This window comes from Branchiostoma floridae, chromosome 12, assembly GCF_000003815.2.
Source record: "Branchiostoma floridae strain S238N-H82 chromosome 12, Bfl_VNyyK, whole genome shotgun sequence".
Taxonomy (NCBI): Eukaryota; Metazoa; Chordata; class Leptocardii; order Amphioxiformes; family Branchiostomatidae; genus Branchiostoma; species Branchiostoma floridae.
In genome coordinates this window covers 10,402,953-10,421,924 of record NC_049990.1, presented here as the reverse complement: position 1 = coordinate 10,421,924, position 18,972 = coordinate 10,402,953, and the positions used below count along the sequence as shown (strand labels likewise).

At 40.0% G+C, this 18,972-nt stretch overlaps 2 protein-coding genes across 3 annotated transcripts in view; both read right to left on the bottom strand.

Annotated features, from left to right (window-relative positions):
- Nucleotides 1-1,370: 1,370 nt before the first annotated feature.
- On the bottom strand, nucleotides 1,371-10,851 carry LOC118428334 (the record flags this gene model as incomplete). Its single annotated transcript, XM_035838389.1, is given in 6 exon segments — nucleotides 1,371-1,565; nucleotides 1,984-2,250; nucleotides 2,715-2,864; nucleotides 3,320-3,428; nucleotides 9,329-9,452; nucleotides 10,362-10,851. Coding segments are annotated over 6 exon segments (1,320 nt in total), but the record flags the coding sequence as incomplete, so codon positions are not given.
- Nucleotides 10,852-13,475: 2,624 nt separating this feature from the next.
- LOC118427773 overlaps nucleotides 13,476-18,972 on the bottom strand; it is an 11,169-nt gene continuing 5,672 nt past the window's right edge. For both annotated transcript variants that reach the window (XM_035837699.1, XM_035837700.1), the window contains 10 exons: nucleotides 17,466-18,945; nucleotides 17,128-17,211; nucleotides 16,879-16,983; nucleotides 16,401-16,475; nucleotides 15,950-16,019; nucleotides 15,534-15,622; nucleotides 14,998-15,105; nucleotides 14,413-14,522; nucleotides 13,880-13,916; nucleotides 13,476-13,552 (listed from right to left, as the gene is read on the bottom strand). In XM_035837699.1, the coding sequence (XP_035693592.1) occupies nucleotides 13,517-13,552; nucleotides 13,880-13,916; nucleotides 14,413-14,522; nucleotides 14,998-15,105; nucleotides 15,534-15,622; nucleotides 15,950-16,019; nucleotides 16,401-16,475; nucleotides 16,879-16,983; nucleotides 17,128-17,211; nucleotides 17,466-18,945 (2,194 nt within the window). In that variant the 3' untranslated portion in view covers nucleotides 13,476-13,516. The remainder of the gene's footprint in view (nucleotides 13,553-13,879; nucleotides 13,917-14,412; nucleotides 14,523-14,997; nucleotides 15,106-15,533; nucleotides 15,623-15,949; nucleotides 16,020-16,400; nucleotides 16,476-16,878; nucleotides 16,984-17,127; nucleotides 17,212-17,465; nucleotides 18,946-18,972) is intronic.

Sequence of the window (18,972 nt, the reverse complement as noted above, 5' to 3'; positions counted from 1 at the left end):
AAAATTGGGAGTTTTTTCCGCAGTACCATAACAAGCCAATAGGTGGCCCAAAATCTGATCATTTCGAGGTTTTATCAAGATCTACTCATACATTAGATATCAATGCAATCTATCTAGGCCTTCATGCGCTATCGTGGTGACACAGAGGTACACGCACACACACGGACGCTTCCAAAAACATGAGCGGTTCCAATTCCCAGGGCTGCCACGGTCGCAACGAACATGGGGTCGCCAAGAGGACCTGATCGCACCAGATAAGACTGGTCTGTCTGGTTTGATAATTGAGTACCGTACCCTCCAGCACAACGTGGCCTCGCCTTCTTTAATCTAAGTATCAAATCGAACATTCTTGTATCCAATTACAGGCTAAGTAAGGATCGAACATGTTGGGAAAATTTTACCTCATCAAGTGTCAGTTGAACCAAACCTTATTGACAACTACATTTAGAGTTATATAATTACTTGAAGTCCATAAAAATGGGTCTAGTCGCGGTGGTGAGTCAGATTTAATGGCGCATGAACGATGCGCATGGCGCATGAAGATGATTAATGACGTCAGGAACACTACGTAGTTTGTGACACTCGAAAGAACAATGTCAGGACAACACTCATTGTACGGTTAATCTCCAAGCAGATGCTAGATTACCGTTGTATTTTTACTTCCAGTCATTCCTACTATCTCAACGTCTGCTTGGAGATTATGAGCACATACGTGTCTTTATTAATATTATTGGCGTCCGGATATGACATGAAGAGAAAATATATATCATTTCCTTCCGTTCAAAGATATCATATTTTTTTCTCTTTTTTATCAACATTCTCCCTCATTGTTCAAATAAACATAAAATGTTAACAGACGTTCTAAACTTTTGAAAGCCCTACTGAAATGATTATTGTTATGTGTGACGTGCTACATGTAGGTGCAATAAATTATCAAGGCGTAGACGGGCCCAAACGTTTAACTTTCATCTATTCTACAGCGTGAAATACTAAAAATTATATATACCTAACTTAGTGAGGCTCTAAACGTGGTTGGCATATATGAATGCCCAGGTAACGTCACTATACATTGATTTTTTTCATAAAAATTCATAGAAATATACCAACGTATCATTTTATCAGTATACATGCATGTACTTCTCTGCAATCTCAGATTATCATGAATCTACATATCTATATGATAACCTGTTTGAGGTCAGTAAAATTTACTGGCTATAACGTTACATGTGGCCTTACTTCAAGTTTCTGGCGAAGCCACAGGGATGAGCTAAATGCTTATAGCATTGTGTTCAGTCTATAGGAATTCAAAGTCATATATCACACTATTGTCGACGTTATCAGGTAGTTAGACTGCGTTGAAATTTCCCGACTGGCGGCGGCGGAGGCTGTGGCGGGGGTTTCCGCGCATTCCGAGCGCGCCTCTTCCACATCCTGGCGGCCCGACCGACCTTCGCGAAGCGGTCAAAGTCATCGTACACCTCCGGATCGTCCTCCTCAGTCGAGATGACCCGGGTACGTTTGGTCTGCTTCATCTTGCTGTTCATTTCTAAAATCCCCATTCTTTTCTGTGTGTTGTAAACGAAGAATAGAAGAACAAGAATGCAATGAGAATTCAAAGTAATGTATTAATTTTGCATCATTTAATGCTTTAAAGGAAAGATATGCTGTCATATTATTCAAAACGGGAGGAACCAAGAGGAAGAGAATAGTCTATCAAAATGATGAAAAGGGCATATTGCATGTCATCGCAATTACCGGTATGTGCATGTACGTACTACTGGATAAATATGCATTCGATTCAGATCGATTGAATTCTTTTCAGTTTTACTTTCAGTAGGAAAAAAACGGTGTTCTGGTGCCGATAGAACGTGCGTTGTATGTTGGATCCTAGATCGGAAGAAAGTGAGAAGAAGAGGGCTATGAGAAGTTAAATCAACTGAGAGGAAAGAAAAGAAGGGTAACCTAAAAGTATTCTTTTTTTACCTTATTTCCTACTATTCCTTCTGGAATGAAGTGGTAGAATGGAATGTAGGTTCCCTCGACTTTAGGGTCATAATATTTGTCCTCTTCGTCGTCGAAGTCGAACGATGATGAGTTCTTTTTCTTACCGCGGCCCCAAAAGGCCCTGGTACCGAGAATAAGACAGAAGAAGAGAGAACAGACGACCAGGAACCCCACAGTCCCGCCGATAGCGATGAAAAGGCGCTCTAAATTTGTCATTTCTGGAGGGTTGTAGGTACCGATAAACACCTGGGGGAAACATAGGAATACATGACGCCAAAAAAAATCCACACACATCTAACAAATCTGTTCTTTCCAAATTACATGATATAATCACGTTGCAAGTATGAAGCATGTTCAGAACAATAACATTACAAACTCAGAAAATCCTAAAAAAAACAGGTACTTGACCCATTTACGTGATAACACAAGACCTAACCCTTTACCAAATTTCACAACAATCTATCTATATCACCATGACGTCTTATCACACATAGCATTCATTAACAAATCCACGCAAACAAAGTCACGCTACCGAACGTATCATATTGAACAATGGTGATAAATTCAAGACAGCTAGTCCGACAACCTTAATTTTTCTTTCCAAACAAATAACGCTACCGAAAGTATCATATTGAGCAATGGTAATTCAGACATCTAGTCCTACTGCCACATATTTTTCTTTCCAAACAAATAAACCAGAAGGAACATACCGTCTTGACTATTGTTAAGAATCCCTTTATACCGATGAAATTTCTCTCCGCGTCCAGACTTGTGAGATCTGCCAGGTACGGAGCCATGAGTGTGTCCGAGAGCTGGTCTGTCAGGGTCTGGAAGGCCACTAAGCCAGTTGAGATGTTGAGCTGAGAACAGAGGTAAAGTTGTTGTACTATAAATCCTTATTCGACAAAAATCAAATGAAATAAAACTACATGATATCATACCTCCTTGAAGACTCTAGTTGTTTTTGGAAATTTGTTTTTTACTTCTGAAGGTTTTTTTTCGTACTTAGGTTCATCATTACGGAACAGTGGACACACACGACTACAAACACACTAGAATAGTGCGATGATTCCATTTTTATGCCGTTACAAATTGGATGATGGTGTAACTTTTTGTTTGCTGACATCACAGTTTAAGTTTTATATCAGTATAAGGCCAGTTGCTGTCATGTAATGCATCATGAAGAAGAATATTTAACTGCAATTTAGAGAGCGCAAAGAAGTATACTTTATATCTATTCTTTTATCAAATGCAGTTACATATTTTTCGTGATTAATTCTAAGGGCACTTTACCCAGTAAGACACTGGAATGTACCATTTTCCTGCTGAAGTCGTAGCTCACTACCGTGTCCTCTCCACACGTGCCTGCACTCAGCTCGGCATTCCGCAGGTGGCGCGTGAACGGCGCCGTCTGGTTCGGATGGCTGCAGACGATACAAACGTGTCACAAAACTACTCTCCAAACAGAGGTTGGCGGGAAAAAATCGTGAGCTTTTTCTTCCATGTCGCCTTTTTCGTCAGTTATCCCACCAACTGACAGAAAAAGATGGCATGTAAAAAAGGATCACGATTTTCCCCATCAAACCACTCTCCAAGCAAAGGTTGATGGGGGAAATTGTGAGCTCTCTCTTTATATGCCGTTTTTTTCTGTCAGATATCCCCATCAACTGACAGAAAATGACGGTATGTAAGAAAAGGTCACGATTTTCCCCATCAAACTACTCTCTAAGCAAAGGTTGATGGGGAAATCGTGAGCTGCAGATGGTACAAACGTGTCTGCAGACGATACAAACGTGTCACAAAACTACTCCCCAAGTAGCTAACGTTATAGAGCTATATGGGGGAAATCGTGAGCTTTTTCTCACGTGCAGATTTTTCTGTCAGCAATACCCACCAACTGACAGAAAAAAAACAGCATGTAAGAAAAGGTCACGATTTTCACCATCAAACCACTCTCCAAGCAGAAGTTGATGGGGAAATTGTGAGCTCTCTCTTTATATGCCGTCTTCTTCTGCCAGGCATACCCCCAACAACTGACAGAAAAAGACGGCATGTACATGTAAGAAACGGTCACGATTTTCCCCATCAAACTACTCTCCAAGCAGAGGTTGATGGGGGAAATTGTGACCTTTCTCTTATATGCCGTCTTTTTCTGACAGGAAACACGACCTCTGCTTGGAATGTATCACCAAACGTGCCCCAGGCATGCGCTGACATGCAGGAAATAATTAGAAAGGAATCCAATAAACAACATTTTGACTTATTATTCATCGACTTTGGTGACTTTGGTGGCAATTTTACCCTTTTTTTCTTCAAATGTACAAATCTTCAACAGGCAACGTCATTTTTGTACGACATTTTTTCTTGGAATTTTTAAGGAGGCAGTTGGTACAACCGTCAATGATTATCCACAACAACCTTCTCTTCCGACTGCTGAAGTTTACACGACACGTCCACGACTATCCTGGGAATGCCGTTGTAGACCCATCGTACGACGAATAAGTAACGGAAGACTTAACTTTAAATGGTTTTGTGAGACTAACACATAACAACAGCCACATATGGCAACATGGGGTAATCGTAAGTGCATTAACCCCAGTGTCATGGGAACCCACCTACCAGAAGAATGTGCTTCATTGTGCAAAACCATTGACCGTTAATGATTCTTTTTGGATTCACCTATTAGCATGATTCGATTGATCTTTGTAGCAAGTTAAGTCTATTTTGTTTGTTTTTCAAAACTCAGTACCATCTAGACCCCCTATCTATGAACTTCTAGAGATTGAATCAACATTTATGTATTGTATCCGGACAAAAAATAGCGTTGATATAATTTACATGTCCAAGCCGCAATGCATGGAACAGTATAGTTCACGCATTAAATAGCTGCGCAGTTTGTGAAATATACCATTGTTATTGTGATTCCATATGAAAATTTTGATTGTATAGGTAAATTTTGATCTTAGCCTCCCTTTATGACTTACTAGTAACTAGCTTTATGAGGCTTTTTGCGGTATTGTTATGCAAGGTGGTACTTTCTAGACATACACGCGTTATGATGAATGCTAAGAAGATATCTCACTGGACCGCGGCACACTACGCTAGGAAATTGAGCCAACATTGTAAATTTGATCCAATTTTCTCTTGCCGTCACGATGTGCGACGCATTTCCGTATGGGGCCAAAGAAGACAAACAAAATGGTCACATTCTCACTTTCGATGCAAGATAATTGCAACACTAAAGCAATGTGCAAAGATTGTAGATTTAGCAAAGAAGAGATTTGCAATGATTAAGAGGCTCTGTCTGTAAAAACCAAGCATAGGGTGGCCAAACTCAAAAAATCGATTTTCCTTAAATTTTGTGTGGTGGTAGGGCCTTGGTCCAAACCTACAAAAATGGCAAAGTTTTAGATCTGCGGTCACCGGTTGCCATGGCAACGGCCATTTTTCAAAATGGCGGATTTTCAGCAAGGGAAGGCCTTGGTCGCGTCCAAAATAGGCCTTCTTTGGACTCCTGTAGCCCCCACAAATTAACAGATATCTTATTGATTCTCGGATATGTTATTACCCATATTCTAATGAAAAAAATGATATATAGTGATGCTCAAAATGTTTTTGTAGTGAGGTGCAGCAGATGTTTGAAAATGATGTGTTTTCGTGAATTTCCAAAATTGACAAAAATCAATTTTTTGACCATTTTTATTGACCATTAGCTCATTTACAGGCAAATCAATTTGCTTGATTTTTGGCACAGTTATAGTTTGAACCTTTGTATACATCATATGTAAAAAAAAGTTTGGGCCTTTTACGTATCGAACCGTGGTGGCCCCGAGAGTAAACCAATATTTCCATTTCAAGAAAATCGTAACCATAGAATTATTCCTGGAAAAACAGTCATAGCTTACCAAAAATGAATTTCAGTTTCATGTTATGTAGAAGAGGAACTTACCTATCACTTACAAAAGCAGGGTTGTTCTAGATTTTTTTTATAATTGCTTTTAAAATGATTTTATTGAGTTTTTTTGGTCATTTTTAGACCAAAAAATGTATATTTTGGCCCAAGCACCCTGGTATTGCAACCAAATGACCTGAAATTTGGTATAGGAATGTCCTGGACAAGTACACACATGGGTTGATAACTGGTTTGCCATGTAATAGAACAAAGTGCTGAATTTGGTGACTTTTTTGGCATTTTCGGCCCAAAAAGTACATTTTTGGCCCCTGTACCCTGGTTTTACAACCGAATGCCCTGAAATTTGGTATAGGAATGCCCTGGACACATGCGCACATAGATTCAATAACCATTTTGGCATACTGTTCAACAAAATGCTTAATTTTTTCCCAAAAAAGTACATTTTTGGCTCCCATACCCTGGTTTTACAACTGATGAATGACCTGGAATTCGGTATAGCAATGCCCTGAACATACATGTATGCGCACATGGATTCAATAACATGTTTTGCATACAGTACAACAAAATGCTTTATTTTGAACATTTTGCCATTCTTTTTTCCCAAAATCATTTCTCGCTCCTGTTCCCTGGTTTTCCAAGTAAATAACCGGTAAAAATTTGGTATAGGAGCGCCTTGGGAATGGCTTTTATAACCCGTTTTTGCATACAGTGCAACAAAACGCGTAATGTTGTAATTTTTGGTCATTGTTTTACCCAAAGTACATTTTTGGCTCTTTCTGTAATTTTTGGCGCCAAAAGTACATTTTTGGCCCATTGAACCCTGGTTTTAGAACTAAATGACCTGAAATTTGGTATGGAAATGCCCTGGACACATGCGCACATAGAGTCAATAATAATTTTGGCATGATGATGGCTGTTTCTTCGTATCCGAAGATCAATGGTAGGCAGAAAAGGTTGATTAGACGACCAGTCTGCCTGGCCTGCACGTGACTATTTTTAAGGTGAAGGAGGGGTGTGCACTCCCTTCTCCACCCTCTCGTCTACTGGCGCACTAAGTCATACAGGGACAGAACTGTTTGCCACGTAAGACGGCCTCAGCAGATGCAGGTTTATTATTTGGAGTTTCCGTCTCCTAGGAGGACTTCCGACCAAGGATGTGAGGGGTTCCTCCTACCCCCGATCGCGCAACTCGTGTGTCATGGCGGGTGCGTCATGCCCGAACATGCCCCTAAGGCTTGTCTCGGCCACAAAGCCCCGCCAAGGCCACTAGCCGAAGCTAGAACCTTGAACCTTGAACGTGGACATCTTTGAGATGCCGAAGCTAGATACTCATTTAAACCTGAGTTAAGTGAGGAAAGTCATGTAAAGTGCCTTTCCCAAGGGCACAAGATCGGTGACACAGCAGTCGGATTCGAACCCGCCACCTCTCGGTTTCGAGCCGAATGCTTGTCATACAGTACAGCAAAATGATGAATTTTGTGTGTTTTTTGTCATTTTTTTTACCCCCCCCCAAAAAAACATTTTGGCTCCTGTACCCTGTTTTTCCAACTAAATAATCTGAAATTCTGAAACTTTTTGGCAATTTACAAAGACACGTCATCTTTTAACATCTGCTGCACCTCACTACAAAAAACTTTCGAGTATAACTTTATATCACTTTTCTTATTACTAAATATGGGTAATAACATATACGGGAATCAATAGAATATCTCTTACTTTGTGGGGGTTACAGGCGTCTAGGAGGTCATTTGCCTGTAATGCCTAATAGGGAACAGGAGCCAGAAATGTACTTTGGGTAAAACAATGACCCAAAAGTACAACATTAAGCGTTTTGTTGCACTGTATGCAAAAACGGGCTATAAAAGCCATTTCCAAGGCGCTCCTATACCAAATTTTTACCGGTTATTTACTTGGAAAACCAGGGAACAGGAGCGAAAATGATTTTGGGAAAAAAGAATGGCAAAAAGTTCAAAATAAAGCATTTTGTTGTACTGTATGCAAAACATGTTATTGAATCCATGTGCGCATACATGTATGTTCAGGGCATTGCTTGTAAAACCAGGGTATGGGAGCCAAAAATGTACTTTTTTTGGAAAAAAATAAACCAAAAATCACAAAATTAAGCATTTTGTTGAACAGTATGCCAAAATGGTTATTGAATCTATGTGCGCATGTGTCCAGGGCATTCCTATACCAAATTTCAGGGCATTCGGTTGTAAAACCAGGGTACAGGGGCCAAAAATGTACTTTTTGGGCCGAAAATGCCACAAAAAAGTCACCAAATTCAGCATTTTGTTCTATTACATGGCAAACCAGTTATCAATCCATCTGTGTACTTGTCCAGGACATTCCTATACCAAATTTCAGGTCATTTGGTTGCAATACCAGGGTGCTTGGGCCAAAATATACATTTTTTGGTCTAAAAATGACAAAAAAAACTCAATAAAATCATTTTAAAGGCAATTATAAAAAAATCTAGAACAACCCTGCTTTTATAAGTGATAGGTAAGTTCCTCTGCTACATAACATGAAACTGAAATTCATTTTTGGTAAGCTATGACTGTTTTTCCAGGAATAATTCTATGGTTACGATTTTCTTGAAATGGAAATATTGGTTTACTCTCGGGGCCACCACGGTTCGATACGTAAAAGGCCCAAACTTTTTTTTACATATGATGTATACAAAGGTTCAAACTATAACTGTGCCAAAAATCAAGCAAATTGATTTGCCTGTAAATGAGCTAATGGTCAATAAAAATGGTCAAAAAATTGATTTTTGTCAATTTTGGAAATTCACGAAAACACATCATTTTCAAACATCTGCTGCACCTCACTACAAAAACATTTTGAGCATCACTATATATCATTTTTTTCATTAGAATATGGGTAATAACATATCCGAGAATCAATAAAATATCTGTTAATTTGTGGGGGCTACAGGAGTCCAAAGGAGGCCTATTTTGGACGCGACCAAGGCCTTCTCTTGGTGAAAATCCGCCATTTTGAAAAATGGCCGTTGCCATGGCAACCGGTGACCGCAGATCTAAAACTTTGCCATTTTTGTAGGTTTGGACCAAGGCCCTACCACCACACAAAATTTAAGGAAAATCGATTTTTTGAGTTTGGCCAACTTTTTCTGATTTTGCTTGGTTTTTACAGACATCAGCTCTTAAGGGATGTTCACTGGTTTTCGTCACTTTGAGCCAATTTGTGTCGACCATTTGCGCCATTTTACTACATGCAATTGCGACTTTGATTTTGCCTTTATTAAATGGACTATTTAGGACAAATTCGCAATTTCGGATGACACATTGGGGCAACTGGCGCTGGTTTGCGCCTATTTGCAAATGCCTGGCACAATACATGCGTCCTCGTGATCAACCCTGAAAGAAGCGTATGGTGTGTACTCACGGGTCGTATCGGTAGTGAATGGCCAGTGTGACCACAAACCCGTAGGTACGGTGATGACAGTGTTCGTTACAGGGACATTCACTTTGCAATGAAGTCGATGTCAAGATGTCGTCTAGTTCGTCAACTGTAAGAGGTGACGGGAATGAATAAATAAATGAACGAATGAATGAATGAAATGAAATGAAATGAAAAGCAGAACAGAACAGGAAACACAACCACATACACACACGAGAACATAGATACACAAATAAAAGGACACACACACCGGCTCACATATGCTCACGCACTCACAAACAACACACACACAGCCACACATAGGAAGAGGCATATAAACACAGGTAAAATTAAAGGCACAATCACACACACACACACACACACACACACACACACACACACACACAATTCGCACATGCTCACATATACAAATGCACAGCACACACATAATTATTCTTGTCGTATGCTTAGCACAGAGTCAGGTTTCAGTGGCTTCTACAGTCTTTTTATTTGCTGTCCATAGAGCCCCCCTCCCATCCGCAACCCATCTCTGCAAGGTCCCGGTCAATTGCCCTTCTCTGGATCACACACACCCCCCCTCTCTTTTTTTCTATTGGACACCAATTTAGTGTTACCCTGGGATACTATTTACACGAGCGTGGAAAGTACAGGAGAGGTACTTGACTGAGATCAGAAAATGATCAAGCCTGGTGATATTTTGCCCTTTTAGTTTAAGAGTGCGTCAATTAAGGTCGCCAAGTCAACGACCATAATTACAGTTCACAAAACTGCCGGAGGACAACTGTTGAATAACAGGTCAATGCGGTGATTTCTGAAAATCCCATTGTTTAGCCTTAGTTAAGACTGTTTCTTATTTGTAACCACAAGTTAATGGTAATATGTAACGTTACACTTTATTAACACTTAATACCAAGTTGGTGCTTAGGCAGAAATTACACCTTACTTTCACACACAAATAAGCATATTCAAAGCTTTCTAAGGTGACACACAGTGCTACAAGAATATGTTGTAACTTTACCTTGCTCAGTAGTGAACAATCCACTAGGATCGCAGACCCAAGAAGGGCCGGTCCTTCGACATCGTGTGGGTTCTGTCCGTGGGTTGGGGTAGATGTGTCTGTTCCTTTGGTTCCAGACATATGTGTCGGGAATCATTCGGGTAGGGTCGAGCGGGGTGGTAGAGACGGGCGTTGTGGTCGTCTCTACAACTTCAGTTGTACTTATTCGACTAAAGCCTATGGAATTGCGTCCACTTGTGTTTGTCACAGTTGGATCAAGAGCCGCAGACGATAATTTCAGCGAGGCAGTCGAGTCTGCGATATTCGTCGTCGGAATTTTCGTCGTCCGTCGACTGGGGTCGGTTGTGTGTCGCCGGCGGGTAGTTTTTCTTGGTGCGGTGTTGGAATTTGTGTCGGTGGTCTGTCGTTCGATGATACCTCGTATTGATGTAGTATATGGCTGGGGTGTGGAAGACTTTGTTGTAGGATTCACCATTTTCGTAGTTGAGGGTTTTGCGGTCGTTGGGGCGGAAGAGATTGTCGAACTTGTTGTAATTAACCTTATAGTCGCAAGACTTGATTCGGTAGCCTGTTGTCGGTGGGTTAGTCTTCTCGTTGTCGTATCGGATCCCCTAAAAAGCATCCCCGTAGTTCTGTTCGGCAAGACCTTCCTAGACGTTCGGGTGACTTCGGTTGATATCAATCTGCGACTGGACCTTGTGGTAGACTGTAAACGGTTCACCAAAGGTGTAGTTCTAGTTTTAGCAGAAACTGCAGTATCAGCTGCAGTATTTCTGTCAGTAGAGACTGTACGGATGATGGTAGTTCTGTTATAAGATGACGCTGTGGCCCTACTAGTGACACCTGCCTGTGGTTTGGATGACGACCAAAGTGGTGTAGGCGTACTTGTGGCAGCGCCATCGCGAACAATTGTTTGGCCGTAAACTGAAGTGTCCACAGCCACAGACAATACAAAAATCAATATAATCATCACCTCAACAATCCCACGAGTCACGAAACGTCCACGGAAAAGCGGTCTCCTCCAAAATGGTGGTTGTTTTAAGCCATAAAGGACTTGATCGCCATTGCCAAATATTCACATGTAATGTATAACGCTTGACTTGTCATGGTCAACACAAAGCCGCCATACCACTTTTCCCGTTCACCTTCCCCACAAAGTAGTCGCCGACTCTTCAGAACTTCACGAAACACATCTCAAAGTTGAGAACCGCACGGATATCTTATAGTTACTGGCCAGGTATTTACTCGTTCCTGTAGATCGATTTTTGGGTCCTAAAACTCCGTGGGAACTGTGACGTTTCCTTGAGCTGGTGGCTTGCACGTCATGGTACTGGGGTTCAGCAAGGTCTGCCCGGCGGCAGAGACAATTTGGTGCGCGGTGAACATCTGACTACGTGATCGCCTCAGGTGCACTGTGCACGGATTCCTTAAGGTCAGCAAGGGAGAAAAATAGCACCAAAATGTTGAACTGGCCTGACAGGGTAAAATACTCTTAATGCTTTATATATATATATGAAACATCGATATTATTATGCTTAGACTCAATTAAAACTGTTAACGTTGCCTTCAGGCAAAGGGTTGCTGTAAATGATTTTGTTTGGATATCTTTGATGTCACGTTGATGAGTCATGGTATCTAAATGGGGTCAATGAGGTTATATCACACTTTCACCAGTGCACCGTAGGGTCATTTCCTCAAGGGTCAGTGAGCATAATATTCAGGATTTTCGACATTGCTACTTGTAGGTGTCCATTCCACTAGGGTGGCGACCAGGCTACGGCCAAGCGATCCGACGGTACAATCAATTCTGTTCATACCAGATTAAAACGAATCTCTCACCTCTTTGTTTAAGTTTGTGTTTCGTTGTCTTTCAGTCATACTTTCAGATATTTTGCCTTGGATACTCAAATGATAACGTCAAGGGTTGCTTTAATCCAGTTTAGGTCTCAGTGCGATCGCTGTCCAATGAAATGGTACTTGGCCTACTGTCAAGGCCGTTGTTGGCTGTGACATGTATTTGGTCCCACTGGGTAATATGTCCTCCCCTACCATACATGGATGGCGACGGGTGGGTGGGGCCTAAATCTGCTGCAACACTGAAAGGTCACGCTTCAAATATTTGATGACCTTAAATCTTGCTATCATTTCTGTCTTGTATGTAGCATATCATGAAAACTCGTTTTGTTCCTTGTCCCCTACAAATGTTTACAAAAACTCTCCTGCAGTTTCAAAGCAATCTGATAGAGGACCAAAACCTACACAACTTTCTTACTTCAAAAGCTAATTTTGTCACAAAAATATCAAGATCATTGCATGTCCATGCGTAAAAGATACGAAACCAGAACTTATGTTGCAGTACCAATGTCACACACCAGGGGGCCCAATATAAACCTTGAATTTCATCTTCCCAACCCCTTCCTGCATATATTGTACCAAATGTCATTACAGTCCATACAGAGGTTTAAATGTTATGATGACCACAAATACACACACACACACAACACACACACACGCACAAAAAACGGTCTTCCATTTTCATTCAGGTAATCAAAATGCTGTATGTATTGAATCAGATGTTATTGCAATGTATTATCTTGTGAGTCAAGACTTTACACAATGTCATGACACAATCCAGAAACAAAATAGTTGAAGTATGGAATATAACTCATGTTTAAGGTGACCAGTGTAACTTGTTGACTTCCCAATTATCATAGTAGAATAGATTGACTTTGAAATAAGTATGATTCCTCGTTTCAAGAGAAGCCAGATTTATTTGCAGTGCAGAAAAGTTAACTGCAACACGAACAGAATCAGCTTACAGAATGTGTTGTACGTGGCAGAGACTGCCAATGTCAAAAAGGACTATTTAGCCATATCTGAAGTTGTAGGGCTGACAACGAATTTACCATGATTACCAATAATAACCAATTGAGGCCATGTATATTCATTGTTTATGACAAACATATAAGGGAACATGCCCATTTTGCACTGAGTAACAAACCTAGTTCAGAAATTGCATGGTGAAGTCTTAATTAATGATGTAGTCAATTAACCATTAAACAACAAATAAACCAATAAACATGATCAGTCAACAACTCCTGAACTTGGCACATCCAGTGGAACGACAGGAAGTTGATGCAAATGTGCTATTGATACTATGATTCAGTTGGCACTGAGTACACATGTCCATCCTGTGAAGAGATGTAGAACACAACCATTATTACACACATTTCACATGTCCTATTGAATTTAATAAAACATTGCAGGTGCTAGGTGGCTCTTATACCAAAATAAGGGTTATCAACAGTTTCTGTATGCTTGTGGAATATTCTAATTGCATCTTATATAAAACTGCAACCTAAATCAGATGACTTAAAGGAGACAATAAATCAAAAGTACCCACGTCTTATAGTGCATATTGTGCACATTCTAATAATGGCATTCCTATTAACATACTGACTCAGAGAAAGAAGTTAGTTCAAAAGTATTCAGCAAGAGTTGTGAATGTACCAACTCACCAGCCTGACTATGTTTGGGAACCGTTTCCTCACATCGCTACAGGGGAGATACAAGTTTGGTTTAGAACACACAACCTCTGAGCTTTGTTAGGCTAAGCTTCACTGGAGTCCTAAAGCTACAAAACAGCACTATGATCATCTGTTCATGATGAATATTTTCTTATCAATATTAAAGCAAATCTGAAGACTTATCATTAATTCATCTACTTGCCTGTTTTATTTTGTATGCTGAATGTTACCTGGATATCTAAGATTTATTGACAAATGGATTGACCCATCAAATACTGACTCAGATGTATAGCAGCAGATCTGTATAATGCATCGAAACCTCCAAAGGTACTTGTTACCAGTCCACATTTAAAACTGTGAGTAATATTAAGTGCAGTCAATCCTGTCCTTGCCATGAATATCTGACTATGGAAACACGATGCCCTCCAGCACACTACTAAGTCTAATGTTCTTCAATAACACGTCAAACTTTCGAAGTGTTATAGGACCAGCCCCCATCAAGTGTTATACCAGCCAGTTCTCACCTGAAATAGGTAGAGGGTTCAAAGTAATTGTTCCACAATGGGTTGTCATTCATCCAGAGCATAGTCAGGTTCCAAGCCTTGATCTTGTCCAGTTCAGAAACACACTTTAACTGAAAAATAAAGCATTTAGTTTTTCATGTTACTACCTTAAAGATTACTACAGGACTGGTATAATCCTATCAATGCATAATGCTAAAGACAATTAGATAAGAAATCAATTTCAAGCTGAGGTAATGATAATAAACAGTTAAACAATAAATTATTAACTCTGTAGTTGGTAGGATAAGAAGAGGAATTATATCAAATAGTGCAATTTTGCGGTTTTCATGGGGACCTCTCTAACCCTTGTGAATACTCTGCCTTGTATGACTACAAATGCATACACTCATTCATTCAATCCTTCCTTCAAAGTATCACCAAAACCTAACGCAAAACAAAACCAACACAAAGTAAATGTACTATCTATTCAATCCTTCTCCATGCCAAGTGTACTACAATTGTTTTAACTGCAAATTCAAAATATTTCTCAAACCTCCTGATGCAAAATAAAACTAACAAAAAAGTAACCACATTTACATGCCCTACCTGATTCTGAGAAAGGTTCAAGGAGGTGACACCCTCTCTGATGGAGACTAAGTCTGCCAGGCTGTTCAGGTTGTACAGTCTATTGTTACTGATGTCAAGGTGATCAATCTGAAAAACAGGACATTTTCACAGCAAAGGCTATTTCAAACTGATATCCTTTACCTCTGGAATAATATGTATGAAATTTTATAGATTTAATTAATTGATAATTATAATAGACTATTGAATATATATGATGTCAGTAGAAAATGAATATCTGGATATCAGAAGCTCACTCACAAGCATGCAAATATATAAACTGTTTTCTTCCCAGCCTGGTACAAAAGCCAAAACACCTTGACATGACTAGTATGCTTATAGTTGAAGTACATGTACATGCAATGAGTTTAAAGTCCACTAGAGTAGTGTGGTATAAATACATGGAAAGGAATGGTGCTTGACAATGGATTTGAAAAGCTAGGCAAGAAATATTTCCTGTAAGTATCGATATCATTTTGAGAATTATTACAAACATATCATTAAGAATAATGACTCACCACTGGCACAATCTCCATGATGATTGAAATGACAGAGTTCATGTAAAACTTCTGGTTCAGGACCACATGGATGTCCTGTGCTTGTAGTTCTGTTGGTACAAATTGTGTCAAAAATGACTTTATAAACATGTTAAAGTACTCAGCATGAAAGTTCATCTGTATTGGAAGATGAACTTATGAAAGAAAAATACTTTATTATAAAGAAACACAAGTACATGTATATTTAAATGATTATAATGAATATGATGCCTTTAATTCATGTACACTATATGACTATGAGTGCACCATACATGTAGTAGAGATACTATAATTATAAAGAAAAATAATTTCTATGGAGTCATTGGATCTAGCATTCCCAGACATAAAATTGTTTCAATGATTTATAAATTGTGATGAATAGTACAAACCAGTCTTACCAGTGTCCCAATACAGATTGCTCAGGTTGAGTGTTGAGGTGGCAGCATCAAATCTCTTCAGAATGCACAGCTGTCAAAACAGACCAAAATATAGTTACTAGTAAGCTGCATTGCAAAAAGAAAATTATGTAAACTCAGACTCAAAAAAAAATAGAATACAATGTAGCTTTGAACTTTAGTCCACTAATGTCAAGACTAGCAAGAGATTTACTTTCTTCCTACTCTTTGCAAGTCTTTGGACATTTTTTTACAGATAACATGAACTCTCATAATTCTATCGGATTCCATAATACAGCACATGAGGAAAAATATGTGAATTTAAAGTACTGAAGCAGCATCAATAATCCCGGGGTGTATACAACCAGCATGATGGACAATACTTACATCATAGTCACTTGAGTGGATAAAGACCTAACTGATATGATGTGTGGAATTACTAGTAAGATCTTACTTTGATTGCCTCCATTGTAGCCTGGTCCATAGCCTGGAGACTTCTAGGTAATTCAGGATTGGCAACGATAACAAGCTAAAAATTAAGGGGGAAAACAATGTTGATTTAGTGTGTAAATGGACAAGGCACAAAAAGTTTATTGTCATCACATACACATGATGACCACTTCATCATGTTAGTAAAAAAAGTAATAAATGATAATATGGTATTATAATCATACTTTTTGGAAAATATTTACGTTCAAGGGTTGACAGTGGCACTGCTAGAACAAATTTGCTATTACAGACCCAAGTCTAAAATCTAGAAGACATTTTTGTTCCAAATCAATAGGGCTTTAACTTTTATTGTGTAAGATGTACTATGCCCTGCCCTGCCTTTAGCTCAGGTCAATGTAACAACTAGTACTTACTTTGCTTTTTTTCAATGGAAAGGGTAAAATATTTCTTATTTTCATCATGCCCAAACTACATGGCTTTACCTTGCCATTCCTTGTCTTGATTTTCCTGCTGAGACTTTGGAGGTCGTCGGCTGTGGCCTTGTCAGGAACGTAGAAAACCATGTGACGAGACTTGACATAGTGGAACTGAAAGTATGTTCCAAGAAAAGGTTGAGTCTAAAGTACAGTTGACAATTACAAAAAAGTCTCTTTACACACATTCCATGAACATTCTACCATGATTCTAACATTGTACATTTCAACATTCTATGTTTAAAAACTTAAACTTACGTCTGTAAACTGGAATGGTACTGGGCACATTGTCTTCAGCAGAAATGTTAACAACTCCTTGTCATATTTCTTTCCATGAAGTACCTAAAGTGACAAACAACAACGCAAGTCAATTATGCATTTGTTGTCAATCTACACAATGTTTTCTAGTTTCTGTGCCCATGCAGGCTGGGCATTAAATAAACATGTTAAATAGACATGTTAAACATTCATTCATTCACTCACACTCAGTCATTCACTCACTCACTCAAGCAACCAATCCACTCACCCACCCACTCACCCCCCCCCCCCCCCCCACACACACACACACACACACACCCATTAAGCTCTGTACGTACTGTGATTTTGTGCCAGCCATCCTCAGTACAGTCTTCAGCACTAGTACTAGTCTGGGAAAGTAGTGTGTTGTGTGCCTCAGTCTCTGTAACCTGGCCAAGTGACTCTGGATCGGCTGGTACAGTGATTTTGAGCTGACCATTCTCAGCACAGCTGACCATTCTCAGAACATTCTCTGCTCTGTTGGAAGGTACTGTGTTGTGCACCTGAGTCTCCTTAACCTGACCAATCGACTCCAGATCTGCTGGTACTGTGATCTTGAAATCAAGCTTGAGCTGGACATCCTCTACTGCACTGTGGGAATGTACTGTGTTGTGCATCTTACTCTTAGTTTCTATAGTGTCTATACCCAGACCAGTCATCTCCACTGGTTCTGTGGTATTGTTCTTGCAATCCTCAGCACCCTCTTCTGCACTGTGGGAATGGACTGTGTTATGCACCTGGGTCTCTATACCCTCCCTAGTTTCTATACCCAGACCAGTCATCTCCACTGGTACTGTGATATTGTTCTTGCAATCCTCAGCACCCTCTTCTGCACTGTGGGAATGGACTGTGCTGTGCACTTTAGTTTCTTTACCCTGACCGATCAACTCTGCTTGTACTGTGATATTGTTCTTGCAATCATCAGCACCCTCTCCTAGTCCTACTGTGTTGTGAACCTTAGTTTCTATATCCTCCTTAGTTTCTATACCGTGACCAATCAAATTTGTTTGTACTGTGATATTGCTCTTACAGTCCTCAGCACCCTCTCCTGCACTGTTGGAATGTGCTATGTTGTGCACCTTAGTTTCTGTACCCTGGCCAATCAACTCTGCTTGTGCTATGATATTGTTCTTGCCAATGTCATCCTCAGTACCCTCTCCTGCACTGTTAGAATGTACTGTGTTGTGCATCTTAGTCTCTATACCCTCTTTAGTTTCTATACCCTGGCCAATCATCTCCCCTGGTTCTGTGATATTGTTCTTGCAATCCTCAGCACCTTCTCCTGCATTGTTGGAATGTGCTGTGTTGTGCACCTGAATTTCTATACCCTCCTTAGTTTCCATGCCCTGGCCAATCAACTCTTCTGGCACTGTGATATTGTTCTTGCAATCCTCAGCACCCTCTCCTGCACTGTTGGAATGTACTGTGTTGTGCACCTGAGTCTCTTTAATCTGGCCAAGTGACTCTGGATTTGCTGATACCTTGATTTTGAAATCAAACTTGTAATGGCCATCCTCAGCACGGGATCCTGCACTGTTAGAATATTGTAGTGTATTGTGCACCTGAGTCTCTGTACCCTGGCTAATCAACTCCCCTAGGCCTGGTACTTTGATTGTTTTGTTCTTGCAATCCTCAGCACCCACTCCTGCACTGTTGAAATGTGCTTTGTTGTGCACCCAACTCTCTGTACCCCGGCAAACTTCTGCTACTGGCCATGGCACCACTGGAATCATCTGCACATTCCCAGAGTTACCAGACTGGGGTCCGCCATATGGATTACTGGAAAATGACTTGATATAAAATTAA